The 16,463-nt window shown below is 51.1% G+C and overlaps 1 protein-coding gene across 1 annotated transcript in view; it reads right to left on the bottom strand.

The window, feature by feature from the left end:
* Positions 1-3,150: 3,150 nt before the first annotated feature.
* LOC127748817 (calpain-C-like) overlaps positions 3,151-16,463 on the bottom strand; it is a 35,962-nt gene continuing 22,649 nt past the window's right edge. The window contains exons 2-4 of the mRNA XM_052263803.1: positions 11,955-12,104; positions 3,435-3,504; positions 3,151-3,291 (exon numbers count right to left, since the gene is read on the bottom strand). Coding sequence (XP_052119763.1) covers positions 3,194-3,291; positions 3,435-3,504; positions 11,955-12,104 — 318 coding nt within the window. The 3' untranslated portion in view covers positions 3,151-3,193. The remainder of the gene's footprint in view (positions 3,292-3,434; positions 3,505-11,954; positions 12,105-16,463) is intronic.

Here is a 16,463-nt window from a genome sequence, read left to right as displayed (position 1 = left end):
CTCCCACCCTGCCCCTCGGACCCTGCAGCGCCACTGATCGCCACGCCTGGGGCTCGTTTTCTAACCACGCCATCCCAAGTGGCGTCAGCGGGCGCCGCCCTCTTCGCGCCTTGAAACTTATTTCATCAGAGGCGAATTTATACCCGCTCGCGCTGCCGGTAAAACCACCTCGCGTGATCAACAGGGAGCACCTCTCTTCACAAATACCTAACAGTATACTGGCTGATTAGGTGAAAGATGTTTTTGAGCGAGCAAGCCAGGTGGTTTGGTTCCGCCCTGCCTTCAAAGCAGACAGAGAGACAAAGAAACAAGGTATCATCTGCTAAAAAGCCGGTGTAACGAGAATAAGGTGTACACAGCGCACGCCCCCGCGCCGCGCCGCCTGCACGACGCAGTAAAACCCCTTTCCGTTATCTCATTCAAGTTTCAGCACTCGTTCGCCTAATCTTATTTCCCCCTCTCCTCTCGCCGCCGCCACGCCGCCGAACCACCGCCCTTTCAGGTAAGTTAATCTCATTATTCTAATTACGAGTGGCGCTCCGATGCGGGCTGCGTTCCGGCCGGTCGGGCCCTTTAAAAGCAAAGCGCTCTCCGAACGGTCATCGAACGGACGCAGCCCGTTCGGGCGGGGCTGCTGGCTGCTACGAGGTTCGGCCCGCCGCCACCGCCAGGGTCCGGCCGTGCAGCAGCGCCACAGTGCCAGCGCCTGTCTCGCGTGCTTCCGGCAAATTCGTTTCGTCGCCAACGTTCCGATAGACGCGCTGCTGCACTGCAATGCTGCTGCTGCTCCGCGCCGCGCCGCTGGACGACAATGATGCGGACCGTTTGAATCCGCCCGCCCTTGACACGTCCCGCCGCGTGACACGGGAGCTTCGCTTTACGCATCCTGCACCGCCCCCGCCCGCCCAGCGCCCGATACAACGCAACAAAAATAAAAATAAAATATTCGGGTATTTTTAACGTCACACCGCGCCGGTCGAAAAAATAAATAAAATAAGGCATCCCGTGCTGGGCGGCTACATTGTTGCCGTGCTGACGCTGACACGGCCCTCCTTTTATAGGGGGAAGGCCCGGCCTGCGGAACCCCGGCGCCGCGTGGACCAAGCGGGGCCAGAGGGGCCGCGAGGCTACTCTACTCTATCATTACGTTTATGGCGCAACTACTGTTTTACACCCACCCCACCACCTCAGGCCACACTGTGTGTGTGTGTGCACGACACAGGGGCGTCACCGCGCCGGCTGCTGCCCCGCTGCATTTTACCTCCCTCCTCTGCCCCAGTGGCTTTGAGAGGCTGAGCACGCAGAGCGGCGGGCACTCCTCCTCCTGCTCGCGCCCCGGTAAGTAGGAGAACTTTATTGACATGGCTCCGGGGAGCCAAGTTGCTCCGGAATAGGCTCCGCGCTGCTCTCCTCTGCCCGTCCCAGTGCAGCCTAACTGCAAATGGAATACACCCAGCTGCATCGCTAAAACCCGCGCGATAATGGCGAATGGAATAAGGACGGGCACGTAACTGCAGTAACAGGGCGGGGATTCAGAACGCCATTCAAAAGCAGTTGAACCAACCATATCCCCGATTTTGTTCTTACCCAAGTCAAATTGTAGCCCACATATGTGTTCCAGATATTTTTTATGGACAGCTGTCCACTGTTAAATCCCTGCAAAGCAACATGCTCTGCAGAACTGCGAAGTAGTTAGATCCTGTGTAACTACGAAGTATTTACTTTGCAATTACAAAGTGATGCTTTGCAATTGCGAAGCAACGAAACACGCTCCAAAACATCGCTTTGCAATTGCAGAGCGGCACTTTGTAATGGCAAAGTAAATACTTCGTAGTTACAACGGATCTCAATGCTTCGCAAGTTCTGCAAAGCATTGCTTTGCAGGAATTTAACAGTGGTAGCTCAAGCGGTTTCCTTGCCATATGGCTATTTGAAATGTTGGAGGTTCTTAACATATGAATATTGGTTTAATATCGATGAATACTATTGAATTTCCCGAATACTCTCATGTGACTCAAATATCAGCTGAATACATATTAGATATTAACCCACGCGTGAACCGTGAATATTCGAAGTTGGTGCCCCCTCGGACCAAAGTGCTAGGACAGCAAACAACATAATTTACCCGAGGAATGATCGTGGCTTTACCAGCTGCTGTCGCGCCAGACAAGGGTAAGTGCACCAAGCATATGAATCATGCATATCAGCTCTAATCTTCCTGCCAAAGACTTCATGTAAACCAACATCAACATTTTCTGGTTTCCAATTTTGGCGTACTAATCCGAAAATGACCCATGATTCATGCACGTGGCATGGCACACACACTTAAATTACAGTCCGATCTTCGACCAGATTCTATCAGTGTATTAAACGATATGGTGTCACCTCCTTGAGACGATCACCTTCCCCGCCAAATTGACTTGGCACTCGGCCCCAGGTGTTTGTCCGGGTGGCAGATTAAAGAAACCCATCCGTAATAAATTGAGTAATTACGCACCAAGGCATTGATTTCACCTCCGCCGACGAGCTCCTCCCTCGGTCCCATCCTGCCCCCCCTCCATCCGCACTTCTTTTTCCACAGCAAGGTGTTCGCTTGGCAATGCGCTCGAGTGCAGCATGTAGGGAGGGCGGCTGGACAAGCGCCAAACCACTTCCTGTCCAGGAGAGATTTTTCCACCCATCCTTTACACACCCCGCTGCCCTCCCAGCCCAAGCTTTAGTTTTTGTTCTAAAAGAAGAAAACCAGGAGCCATGAATATAACGGCGCATCGGATAACACTCCTGGACAGTCAGAAAAAGCCCTGTTAGAAGGCGGATCAACAAAGGTCCTTCCAACATCGAGTTACCAAAAACTTGTCAAATATTAATATATTTATTTTTAGCTGTGCGTCTCTCTCCCAGACGAACGGGACGGAGGTCCACAGCCTGCTGCACTTGTCACCTCCAGGCCGACTGGACTGGCCAGACCGAGTATGCTAGGTAATTAAGAGATGATGAGTTAAATTAACATATTTTACCTACAGGTAACCACATCCTCTCCAATATCGTTAACACACAAAAAAATATACAAAAGAAATTTTTTGAAAAAATATATCTTTTGATGTTGTAGAAAGGAAAGGTGGGGATCAATAAAAGGTCTAGCGCAAGAATTGTGCGCTGCCGCCCGTCCGTCCGCCACCCAGTGCGACCGGAACTACATCTGGTTCGGTTCTTCCTCCGCACCGCGCTTCCAATTTCCTGCAGCGCGAGAGGCCCGATCACTGCTCCCCTTCATCCGCTTTTCATGCAATTCTAGCAAAACCGTAAAAAAAAAAGACAAACATCCCGACGACGAATATATAATATTCTTTTTCGTCAACAAAACAAACGTGAAATTGCCAACGTGAGGTCAATTCGAGAAAAAAGGTGTTGACGCATGTGCAACATCCACTCACCCATTTTTCCGGGCACGATGTCGAACTGTGTGGGCGAGTCGTGGACGAACACGGGCCGGCTGCATAACTCCTGCAAACACACAAAACGGGGGCGTTAAACGAAACGACGATCAGGTCGACGGTGATATATATTTCCAGTAAAACAGGTAAAGGTCAGTTTCGATTCGAAGTAAAATAAAACAAAGGTAGAACGCAGCACACTTTTAAATCGCATCAAAACTCCTCAAGCCCCCAATATTTGCAACCCATTATTTTGATCTTTTTACAAAGTCGTTAAAGAGGGAATAGTATTCCAACGAATGGGGAAGAGGAATGAAAATAGGATCAAAAAGTACCGCAAGTATTCATAAACTGATAAAATCATTATCATTTTCTGCTTTTTTAAGGACAAATATTTATCCAGGACTTGTTGGTGTGCCAGCAGTGCCGTGCTTTAGCGGCGAACAAATATGATCTTCATACTGATTTTAGAACTGTCTCCGGTACTTTATGGTTGTTTTATTTCTTCTTCCACATTCGGCGGAATTATTCTCTATTCCTCATTACACCACTGGAAAAGAGACCCGTTTCTTTTACAAGGAGGGTGTTCTTGGGAGAGTATCGATTCCCTTTGTCGGGAGATGAGATAGGTTGACTAGTTCTGTGCGGAGGTAGATAACGCCCAGGTCTTCACCGTCCTAGAAAGAGCTCTGCTTCCTTGCTTTTGTTGCGCAAGCACTAAGCAGTCGCCTGCCTGGCAGACCAGCGCAGTCTACCAAATATTAATTCCGGGATGACATTGTTGTCAACATCAAATCATCAGCTCCAACTGCTGCAGCTCCACCGGGACCGGTGTCCGTCGGGCATCCTGGTGCTCTACGTAATTATAATGTGATGGGAAAAAACAATAGGCGTCGCCAAACTACAATTTAAACTGAAAAATAATCTGTTGTTTTGTTAATTTACGGCGTGTTTTGTAATTAACAACACAAATAATGTTTTAAATTAACGACAAGCCCACTTTTCCTCGTCAATAAGTGCCATAAATGATTTTGTAAAACTTATAAAATTTGAAATCATAGCTTTACAGCATTTCTGATGGAAAATTTACCCGTAAAATGTGCAAATACTTTTTACAGTGTTTGAGAGATGCTACCATGAGAGCAGAACATATCAGAACACATATGAATGCGATGACAGTTTACATAGCAGTACGGCGAAGCGCCTGTGACTGGACGACGGTCCCACGTCGTCGCCCAACTGCGCAGAGCCATACTGGTAAATTCCTATAAAGCAATGCTTTGCAGAACTCCAAAGCAGTTGGATCCTTTGTAACTACGAAGCATTTACTTAGCATCGCTTTGCGATTGCAAAGCATCACTTTCTGATTGAGTGAATGCTGCTTAATTACAAAGGATCTGACTACTTCGCAGTCCTGCAAAGCGTTGCTTTGCTTTGCAGGAATCTACCAATGCCGTAACACACGAAAAGAAATGGTCCAAAAGCACCGTCGACACCGGTACGGCCACCGACGCTGCCGCAGCAACACGTCTCTTGAGGCCACCACGACGCGCAGCAGCAAGGCCGCCGCCGCTGCAGCCGGACAACAAAACCAAGCGAGAGGAGACGGCTGTCGCCCACGCGCCAGGCAGGCGGGGCCCGGCGGAGCCACCGCCACCACGCCCATCGCGTCCGCGAGGTGGCCGCGCAACGCTGCGAACACAATGGCTGATTTGGCGATGCTGTCGCACGCCTCAGCCGACCGCCCCCACTGCCCCCGCCCCGCCCCCACCACCGCCTCTCTGCGGTCAAGGCTACGGACACTTCCATTATCGAAATATGATACAGGAAGCCCGCCCGCCTGTCACGTCGCCGTGCTGGACGGGGGGCGTGCCCAGGGGTGAGCTCGCCGTAGACCGCTACAGGCAGGCAACACTCGCCTCCCTCAACTCCGCAACGCTAGAGAGAAGGACCGCCCCCTCTACCCTTCCTCAGAATGTTGTAGCAATTTTCATTAAAACGCATTTCGACAGATATGTGCTAGTAAATGTGACGCGCTCTGCATAACACACACAAACAGACGACCGTTTCGCAAGCTCAAGCAAATGCGGCGCGAGCGAAGGTAATGGAAGTGCTGCTTGAATTGCAACGCATATTGTTCCTAATGCCCACAATGTGTGCGTGCGGCGCGTCCCCTTATTGACTGGCGGTGACGACAAAAGCTATGAATATAAAATGAGCGAGTGTCTTCACGTATTTTTCCCCACTAAAAACTCATTTGTTGCCCCAAAATTGTAATAATCGTCAGCAACATTTTTGATTTGTATGCAAATATTTCGCAGGTGGTAAAAATTAAGTTGCTGCTTTGACTATGTTACTCGTTAAATACAAACGACTTTATTGTAATTGTTGCATGCAAGTTCTTGATACCGATGAACAAGAAAAATTGTTCATCACAATTTTTTGTTTAGTACATTTTTACAGTGTATAGTGACTTATAGGTCGGCCCTGAGAGGGCCCAACCAAATCCCAACACGAGACCAAACTAGGCCACCCCTAGCAGAACAGAGTTTGCCATCGCAGCGAGGCGGAGCTGCAACGATATTTTTCAGAGCAGGTTTGCAAGCTCGTTTTATTTTTAAAGTAACGAGCAGATGAAATTCTCTGTGAAGGCCGAGGCCGTACACAACATCATATGACATGTGGTCGAGCGCAGAGGAGCTGGGCTGGGGCGGATAGCGGCGGCCGAGGTGGCGATGGCGGCGAGGTCAGTGACACGGTCGTCCGTTCGGGTGGACGCCCCACCGCCTGCTGCCTACACACCCTGCCAGCGCGGCCTCTGCCAAGACCAGCAGCACACGACCAAACCTTTCCAGGGAGACGTATATTCTACAGAGGCAGAACGCTAAAAATAGCAGTACCTTATGGTGTATTATTGCTAGTATGCAACTATGCAACGAGTCCACGCCCCTGCATCCGGCACAGTGTTACTCTCCGGGGTCTGCGTACAACACTGCAAATTGCAAAAAAATGCACAGGCCCGTTATTTTTTTTGTTTTGTTTTTTTATTTTTTTTAACTGCTCTCCAGTAAAAACCGCACTAACCGCACAGAAGAGGTTGTCGTTGCACTCGTTTCGGTTCGACAGTCTTTAGGGAGCCGGCGGTGGGTGGATGACCCTGGCCCCCGGGAGCCAACGGCTGGGCCTGATGTAACACATGGCCCTCGTGCCCTAGAGGGGGCTCCAAAGGGGCTCGGCCAGCCGACGCGCGGGCACCCATGTCGTCACGGTCACACCGCAACCGCACAACGGCAAAAGTTAGCAACGACGTGGCGCAGCGAAAAAAATATTTAGTCTCCCGACTAGATTTACGCGCGCAGCACATTACGGGAGCTCGGCGCCTGCGAGACTCGGGGTAGGCCGCCCCGTCGTACACGCATGCACTGCAGGCAAGATTTTGCCTACATGTCAGGCGCTATGCGAGCTTGCATGGATGATCCCATAGCACTGAATCCGCTGGACGAAAGTCGACAGAGCACTGGAAAAACAAAGGTGTGATGTCCTACCTTTCCAGGGGTTTTAAACTCGTTTTTGGGGGGCTAAAGAGTATATTTTCAGTTTCTGAAAAATATTTTCTATATGAGCAAACCAATCACATTTTGAGATTCATTATCGCATTCCTCGCAAAATTCCGCGTCAAACGAGCCTACATGTGATAGGGTTCAAATAAGCGGTCAGCCAACGAAAAGGCAAGTCAAAAAGTACAAAAAATGAAATCAATCTACGCCATTTTTGAACAGAACCCCATCATATGTAGGCTCGTTTGACGCGGAATTTCGCGTAGATTACGAAAATAGGTTTCAGAATCCAATTTTGTTCTATGGGAAAGAAATATTTCGAAAAAACATAAACTGTAATGCCTTTGGAGCTTTAACGCCTTTTAAAGGTAGGATATCCTACCTTTGTTCTACCAGTGAGGTAGTGAAAAGCACACCATAACTTAAAAGTTAGTTCCTCAGACATTCAATCCACAAGACACTCGACACTCAAGTTTTACAGTAACGGTCGAATGCGGCTTTTTTTGTTGTTTGATTGCTGAGGTGTTGCAACTGTGACCCCAGCACCTCCCCCGCTCCATGCGGAGGAGGTCACTAGACCGCGGAGAGCGAGTGCTTGTGGAACACGTCCGCCGGCCCCCGGCCCGGCCCAGGCCGGCGCTGCGCGGCGCCTCGCTGACATCTTACTCGGCCGGCCGTTTGACAAAGCGGGACGCGTACGACACGCGAACAACCTCAGCAGCACCAGCACTACAAAAAATACGATGGTCGCCTGCGCGAGGCAACAGAACAAAACCAGACTTTTAGCGTTTTTTCAGGCAGAAAAGTTCTCGGCAGTATGGTTCCTTTTTAGACGATCTATACCAGCACGTTTGGCGCGCGGGGGAGCGGTGCGTTATGCTGTTCGTCCCAACTTCCCCCGCCCGCCAACAATCACGACTGTGCGCTAGGCCACGCCCCATAGCAGAGGTGAGCATCGGGCGGTCCGCCTGGACCGGGATGGTCCGGAAAGCGAGAAGTCCGAGTGAGTTGGAGCTCTGGCCAGCTCGAGCGTCTCACTTCCACCCGTCGTTTTCGGACCATCCCGGTCCAGGCGGACCGCCCGATGCTCACCTCTGCCCCATAGGCGCTCCCAGCCCCACAAACAATATACACTCAACACTCCTCCAAGCCTGGCCTGAAGGTGTCCCAGGCCAGGGCGCAGGGCCGCCGAGGCTTCGACTCCAACGACGAGCACCTCTGGTTGCTCGGTCTAGCGCTCGTCCAAAGCGAGGGCGATCACCACGTCGCCGCTCACTCGCCCAACAACTGCCTGGTCTCGCAAGAGAACTCATAAGAAGTGTTAGTCCCCGGTTTTGTTCCGCATTGGGGGTTTTGTGTAGGGTCAGTGTCAGCAAAGACGAACAACAACAACGCACAAGGCCATGAATCTCAGAACAAAGAGTCGTAACTACTCTAGTTCTAGAAAGCAATAACGTAATTAATTAGTAGCAATAATTTTGTATTAGATCTTCTTAAATTCGGATCGTCTATTTGTTAACACCGATAGAGGTGCTGAACTCAACTCGAGTGTTAACGTTTTTTCTATAGGTGTACTCCCATCCCAACATACTTGTTTCCCGCAATGCACCATCATTGGCTTGGACTTTCCTTCTGAAGAATCAGTTAGCTAGGTAAAGCAAGCTATCTCTCCCGCTGGCGCGACTACTAATGTGGTGAACGTATGTGTGTGTAGGTGTGTGTCTGAGAGAGAGAGAGAGAGAGAGAGAGAGAGAGAGAGAGAGAGAGAGAGAGAGAAAGAGAGAGAGACCCGGTAGCTTGGCAGTCTTGCGTGAGGGTCCTCCTCCCTCCCGCTTTCTAAGCTGGCCTCCCTGACCGGTACCTGGTACTCAGTGCATCCCACACTGCCACAAAAAAAATTAAAAAAAAAAAATAGGTCACACTAAATTCTCATCAGGCTTCCTGTAGGGCCCTTTTTACTTCCAGTTTTAAAAGCACCCTCTCCTTGCAATTTTCGGAACGCCCTCCCTCTTTAGTGAAAGTAAACTGTGACGCGCGCGCGTTGTATGTTTCGGAAGCGCGGGCGGCGGGTCTCGCCGAGATAAAAGTTCACTGAGTGGCCGGTGGCCGGCTAAAATGAAAAGTTAAAATCTGGGACGCCGGTCCATCCGTGCTGCTGCGGGGCACGGCGCTCTGCGCGGGGCGGCGCGGCGCGGCCGTGGACAGCGATGAAGGCGAAAGCCACCGTCCGACTAACTTTCCTCGGCACGGCCGCCGCCCCGCAACACTATTGGCCATTGTCTGTGTTTGCCGTGTTTATTGTCCGGCCAATCAGGATCATGGCGAGAGCCGCAGAGAGCCTTTTGTTGCGCACCGAGCTTTTAAAAGTTTTCCACGCTCAGCCGGGGAGCCATTAGCTAAGCGTGTTGCAGAGGCGTCAACCATATCCTTCGAAAAAACTTGATTTAAAAAACAAACAAATACTAAAGCTAAGGCATCGGCATCGAAAACCAAAAAAATACGGCATCTGCGCGCACTTTCCCGTTTTACGAACGGGCGCGGCTCGCGGGATGGGGCGGGGGGCGGGGGAGGAATGCGTGACCCCCCCTTGACTTCAATTAAGTTTGAGGTTAGGTTCGCACAAACAGGTGGGCGTGCCTTGGCCCGCGTGCTGGGCAGGGTCAGGGTTCACGGCACGCAGCTGCGCCGGCCGCACAGCGCCGCACAGGCCACGCCGCGGCGCCTTTATCTGATCAAAGCGCTTCACGTCTCCATCCATTGTATGAATCAACGGGTAAACCGCGGCGGCAATTAGTTCCTCTGCAAAACATTTAGCGGAATAGCAAAACGCTCTAAAGTAGCAAAGCAAAAAATTGGTGGGAAACTTTCTTTGGAGGATTTTCAACTTACAAAACTTTTTGTTTACATGCTAACATATTTTTGTCTGCCCAGCGCCGAGCAACCAACAAAAGCTTTAGAAAATTTACAAAAATTATTTTTCCCAATAACCATTCATTGCTGCGCATGATAGCCCTCTGGATGGCTCTAGTGTCTGGACATGAGCCCGCCCAGAGTTGAGAACGAACCACTGTAGGCCCACACGCTTAAGTGCTTGGAAATCACTACATTTGCTTGGAAACCAAGCAGTCACTTTTAGCGTGCAAGCAGTATGTCCGATATGTGCCAAGCTAGACGTAGCCAGGACCAAAGCTGACGAGGCTGACTCGGAACTCGGCTCATATCTATGGCTTTGGTCGGGCCTACAGTGGTTCGGGCGTTCCCCTTTTTGCCTTCCGCGACACTACAGCCGCTCTTCCAATATTAACAGAAACGACGTCGCAGGCAGCAGCGTCCACACTCACGGGCGCGGAATGTCGTTGGCAGCGAGGCGGGAGATGAAAAATAAAGCAGCTCTCTGCAGGCGTCGGGGCAGCGGCAGCAGCTGCCGGAGGAGCTCGACCCGCGCGACACGCAGAGCGGAACCCGTTTGCAGCCGCGGGACAGCCCAAGACAGCCCCGCGAGCAGAGGGTCAACACGCCCGAATCTCATTACTAATTGCGCGCTGATAAATCATCTTTACAAACGCGCAAAAGAGCACAGCAGTCAATTATCGAGTAAAATGCGCGCGGCGCTTCCGACGGGCGACTCCCACGCCGCCGGCGAAAGTACCCGCGGCGCCCACTCCCGGCCAGGGTTACCAACAGCCTTTCCAAACGCGCAAACGGATTACCATTTTATCATCCAGCAACACAGAAAGGTGCACAAAAAGGGGGTCGTGCGTAAATTAGGGTCAGGTCTGGTAATAAATGCATACAAAAACGAATCTAACGCTCACTGTGTACGATGTGCTCACCCGAGGAATGACACACTTGTAAGTGCTCACCTACAAAGTTTAACACTTGCAAGTATTCAAATTTCAGTTGCACAGTTACTTGCAAGTATTTAACTTGCAGTTGCCCACTTGCAAGTGTTGCAAGTGTTGAGCAGTTGAACAATTAGTTTACCAAGTGTAATTATTACCCAATCTGAGCCTAAACAATTTTAAAGGAGGTGGGGTACATTTTACAACGAACTGAAATAATCTTCGCACACGGTTTGCTCAAGGTCGTGTCGTGCGGGGTGTGGTGCTGCTGAATGAACGTCGACGCAGGCGGCAGATGCAGCAGCAGCAGGGCGGTCGGGAAGCACGTGCGAAATGTAAATGGATGCCCCCCCCCCCTCAAGGTGTGGTGGACTTATGCGTGACACAGCACGGCTCTGACTGGCATGGAAATCAGTCGCTACTCTGGGGATGGGACGAGGACGAAGGGTGGCACTCCCCGACACACCCGCCGACACACCGCACCCAAACAAGCACACACTCCGGCACCAGCCCGATACACGGGTGGAACGGACTTGAATAATTACGAAATGTAAATTTCTGAACTGAAAATTGGCTGAAATTTTACAGCCGCGTGTTTCAAAAACTTTGCATCCCAAGTGCAATTGTAAACTTATGAACAAATTTACAAAGGCACTCTTAAATTTATGATGTTTGTAATTTTATGACAATCGAAAATTTTCATCACGAACACTTCCGAAGCATACTTAAAAAAGTATTTAGCGAACTTTGCCAATGACTTTTCAAAGTCTTTATTCATTGAAATAACAGTTTGAGTTGTTGGTTACATCTTTATCCCCGCCGCGGCGCCCGCAGAGCCGTGCCGGAGCGGTCGGCGGTTAGTTGGCGTTGATTTGCCTCAATAAACCGCGCGGTCGAAGGCGCCGCGGCCTCATCAACAAGACTGAGCGCAGGGGCGTAACTAACTGAAAGAGTTTTAGCACGCGAAATCGGAATTGCAGCAGCGCGGCGAAGTAAAGAGAGAAAACGCGCGCGCGGACACGCATTTTTCCTTTTCTCCGTGTCGTAACACTTTCCTCTCCGCACAGCTCTGCGCGCGGACATCGAGTCAGCCTCGAACAACAACCGAAACCAAAACTCACCTTGGGTCGCTTCCACTGGAACTGAAACGGCGGCGTCTGGTGGTAGAAGACGGACGTCTGCGTGGCGGGGAAGTCCGGGTCCTCCCACAGCTCCCCGCGTTTGATGCACGCCCGTTTGAGGCGCTCGTAGTCCGTCATGGTGGACCCCGCCTGCACAAAGGGTACACCGTGAGAAGGAGGGAAAAGAAAAGGCGGGACAAGCGTCTTTAGCACGGGGGCGGCCGCGGTTAGATAACATCAAAACATCAGAATTGAAAGAAAACGCACATTTTTAAGAAAACACCACCACACAAAATAAAAATGACCAGCCCGCCTCGCTGCAAAGAAAAATAAAGTCCAATCATCGGTAACTTTTGAGAACCGCAGGCGACCCTACCCTGACCGCGTAGAGCAGCTTTGGAGGCGCGGGCGAGAGGGACGATTATCGTGACCAGGCTGACTGCGGCGTGGCGCGGCCGTCTCGCTTCGTCACCTCCCGCCCCGCCCTTCCCCGCCCGCCCCACCCCGCGGCACTGACCACCATTACCTGCGCCGCTGCCCGCCGCCGCCACACCGCGATGGTCCAGGTGGAGCCACACCTGATCAGAGCCCCCCTTGGGCCTTCCCTCTGGCCGCTCGTCGCAGAGAATCCTTCAAGACGACAAGATCACGCCGCCTCGCCGCAGCGCGGCCGCAGCACGGATTTGCAAACAATTGCCAGCAAGGGGCGGCGTCTTAACTGCCATCCCTCTTTTCACCCCACTTCATCTCTCCCCCCTCTCCTGCCCACCCTGGTGATGCTGATGCGAAATGGGGTGGTGGTTCGCACACAGTAAAATAATCATGCTCTTCTGAAAGCGCATTTTGACGGACAAACTTTTCAAAAAAGGCACCTTGCAAAATCATTTAAACCCTTTTTTCTTTTTTTTTTGTAACTAACGTAAGACAAAAATATAATAATGTATATCGACAATGAATTAACAAAATACAGCAACACGGCAACAAGCAGGTCTTTTCCGTTCTGTAAACATCCTCTAAAAATTTGCGCCATTTTTGTGAATTCCCGTTTCGGAACAAGCAATTATTGTTCTGCAACGAGATGCTTTGTTTGATGAATCTATCAAATAATCGTCAAACAAGGCAGCGTTTGGCAGTGCAGCAAGAGGCTATGTCCGTCCCAAATCCCCGACGGGGCTGGGCGGCCAGCTGGACCCGGCTGCCGTTTCAATCTCAACAGCTGCTGGGGATTATTATATCTTGAGGGTTACTCGTGGGTTTGGGGCCTCCCCCGACCGTCGTCCGAGTCGAACACCCTCGATCTTACACATAGAAAAATGAAAAGTTGTCACAGCCATCGTATGGTTACTTCAGGGACAACCATAAAGTGATGGTTGAGATAACTTTAAAATTGTTCTCAAAACGAAAACATAGTTCCGACAAGTGTAGGATTGTTAATTTCTTAACCATATTATAGTTGTCCCTGAAGTAACCACACGATGGTTGATACGACTTTCCATTTTTCTGGGTGTAGGCGGCGCAGCGCGGACCTTGACCGCCTTTTGGCAGCCCTTCTGCCTGCTGCCTGGAGCGCCCCGAGCGAGCAGGAACCCAAGGGTCACCAGTACGCGGAGCAACGAGTATAAAGCGCTCGCACACACTCACACTACGACCCGCGTCGACCCTTAACACACCGGAAACCCAATTGCGTGTGAACGACATCCGTACACATAATGGAAGCACACGTGTGTTAATTTCAAAGGGGAAATCACACCTTTACCCCCCTAAGTGTACGAATGGGCATTCACACATCTGCAAGTGTGCGACATCCACACACTTGCGTTTTCCAGTGAATGCTCGATTTCCACTCTCCAAGCGGCCCATTGCTGGGGCCTAAATGCTCTCCAGCCTTTGTGCGCCGTCCCCCCTCCCCTCCTTGAGCCAAAGTTTGTCCGCTCAAGCCGCAAGTGCACAGCCCAAGACGAGGCGCCGCCGGCCCCGCGGGGGGGGGGGGGACGATCCGGGCAATTAGCCTGCGACACGACCATCATCAAGACCGGGAGGGGCCGCGTACGCACCGCTCATTCTCTCATAGTTTACTCTGCACCACGCACTGCAAAAGGGCTGCGATGTGGTGCAGCTGTCGGGTGGAGCAGGAGGTTGGCGAGCAAGTTTGTCAGCGCCTGCAGCCGAGCCGAGGTAACAAAGCAGGCTGCACGGCGGCATCGGTGTCCAGCGGGCTTGCCTGCCCAGATCACGCCCATTCCTCTCGGATGCTTCACGCTCCGCCTCCCACAGATCCAAACACGCCCCAAGCTCTTGCAGGAATTAGATACGATACAAAGGGATAGTTTATCACGGTGATCAAAACAATAATTTTGTCTCAAAAAATGCACCCCTATAGATGTCATCGGGAAAGGGTATCTGATCCGAAGACTGATCGTAAGGTGAGAACCCACCTCTCGATGTAGGCATCCGATTTTCGATTACCCCAACTAACTTCAGCCTACATCCCCAAAACAGAGGCTGTTTTGTTTCATTCGGTCGTAAAATTACCCATTCTGTCCCTTTAAAATCATGACGTGATTTGTGTGGCCGCCTTCAATTCTTCCTTGTTACCCTCCTTCCCACCCAGTTTTCCTACTCCACTTTTCCTAACGTAATAATGTCCTAAACTCGTTATTCCTAAATTTCGAATTCCTATTTCCTTTTCCTATTTTTCAATTTACCTATTCCAGTTCTTCTAACCTAGGTGTTGACGGCGTGGTCCACAGCCCGAAGGTACACTGTAAAACACGAGGGGGTATCTACTCAGGTAATAGTCGAGTCAGTCGTTCGGTAATTGTTTGGGTAATAGTCAAGTAATGCAAAGTCATGCAAAAATGGAGTTTTTTGATTTGAAATTTCGTTTTAATGGACTATGTGTCATTTTTGTAAGCAGCAAATATGCAGGTAAAATAGGGCATTAGTACATCTCCTAAATTCTGTCGAGTCGTAACAGTCCCCCATGTATTTTTTTCCTTTTCAGCGACAGTAATGATGGTCAAAATTTTTGAAAAGTGGTTCAGGAAAATAGTATAATTAGGCATCGCGGAGCTAGGAAAATAACTTTTAGGAAAACTGGATTAGTAATTTTGTACGGGAATCGTTACCCTTCATAGAAAGAGTTTGTGTGTGTGTGTGCGGGGGAGGGAGAGAGGGGGAGGGAGGGAGAGTGAGTATGAGTGTGTCGTCTTGCCGTGCAGCACGGCACACGTGAGAGTGAGTGAGAGTTACTCAACCTCCTCCCCACCTCTTGCTGCTCCCGGTATCAAGTGTGGGCGTGGCGTGGCGCGGCGTCCTGGCCCTCCCCCAGTCACGCCAAGTCACGCAGCGGGGCCACCTCCTCGGCACAGCGAGCCCCGCGCGAGCCCGCGAGCAGCGATTGTCCCCGGGTGGAATCTGTCACTTTCTCTGGTCGCACACGCCACGCCATGGCGACGCCACACCCACCTGTTCCAACAAGGGCCCCGGGCCTCCTCTGGGCGTTCCGCTGCGTCACCATTAGCTCGCCCACGGAGGGGGTTGAAGAGTTGAAGCTCACCACACCACAAGTATACACACATCATTCCGCGTTTATGTGTACAATACATTTATTGTTGCGACACTTTTCGTGCAGTGGTTGTGTATGAAATCGTGTATAAAATCTTAAACGATTTTAAATGGTAAAATTATCAAACTCTAATGACAATATCGACTCATTCTTTCGACCACCGAAAATGCGCGAGTCGTAAATTTACGACACAAATCGTAAATTGACAGTGTCACAGTTCTTTAAACACTGATGTCATATTTACAGGACAGGACGACTGTGATTCGTGAAACATCGGTTAGAATACTGCAATGTCACATTCGTTATAACGTGACAAAGGTACGCATACCATGCACTTACGTTAGCCCGCGAGGACAGAGCGATGTCATGGTATGTCCCGTTGTGCGGCGACTGTTATTTGTATTGCATGTGACGTCACAGCGTAGAGGGTGGAGGGGCTCGGTGGGGGCAGGCGGACCGTACGTGCGGCCCGTGCCACCCTCGCTCCTGAAATGTATCGAAACGGGAAAAAGATGGTCAACTTCCTTCTCACTCGCTACAAGGGGCGAAACTTTTGCCAGCGGAGCGCATGGCTTTTTGGTTCGGACCAGCCAGTCTTCCTCTGCGCCCGCCTGGTGGGGCGAGGTGCGGCGGCGCGGACACGGACTCCAGACTGACGGGTCGAGGAGGAGCGCAGGGCAGGGGGCGGACGCGGCGCGGCTAGGCGGAGAAGGAAAAATGCGATGAAAAACAAGAACGGAAGACAAAAGTGCAGCGCGTCCGCGCGCCGCCCCGAGCAAGAGAGGAAAAGAAGGAAGGGTGTGTCTGCCGGCCGATTTGGCACGCCAAAGTATTTCTCCATGCTTCTGAAGGGGGGAAAAAACCACCGTGGCTGCGGCGTGGCAGCTCGCGCGTTTTGTCTTTCTAAAGCATCAGTGCGCGAGCGGCGGGGGGAAAGGGGG

This window comes from Frankliniella occidentalis, unplaced genomic scaffold (genome assembly GCF_000697945.3).
Source record: "Frankliniella occidentalis isolate FOCC.00 unplaced genomic scaffold, Focc_3.1 Scaffold14, whole genome shotgun sequence".
NCBI classification, from domain to species: Eukaryota; Metazoa; Arthropoda; class Insecta; order Thysanoptera; family Thripidae; genus Frankliniella; species Frankliniella occidentalis.
This window is presented reverse-complemented; position numbering and strand designations above follow the sequence as displayed.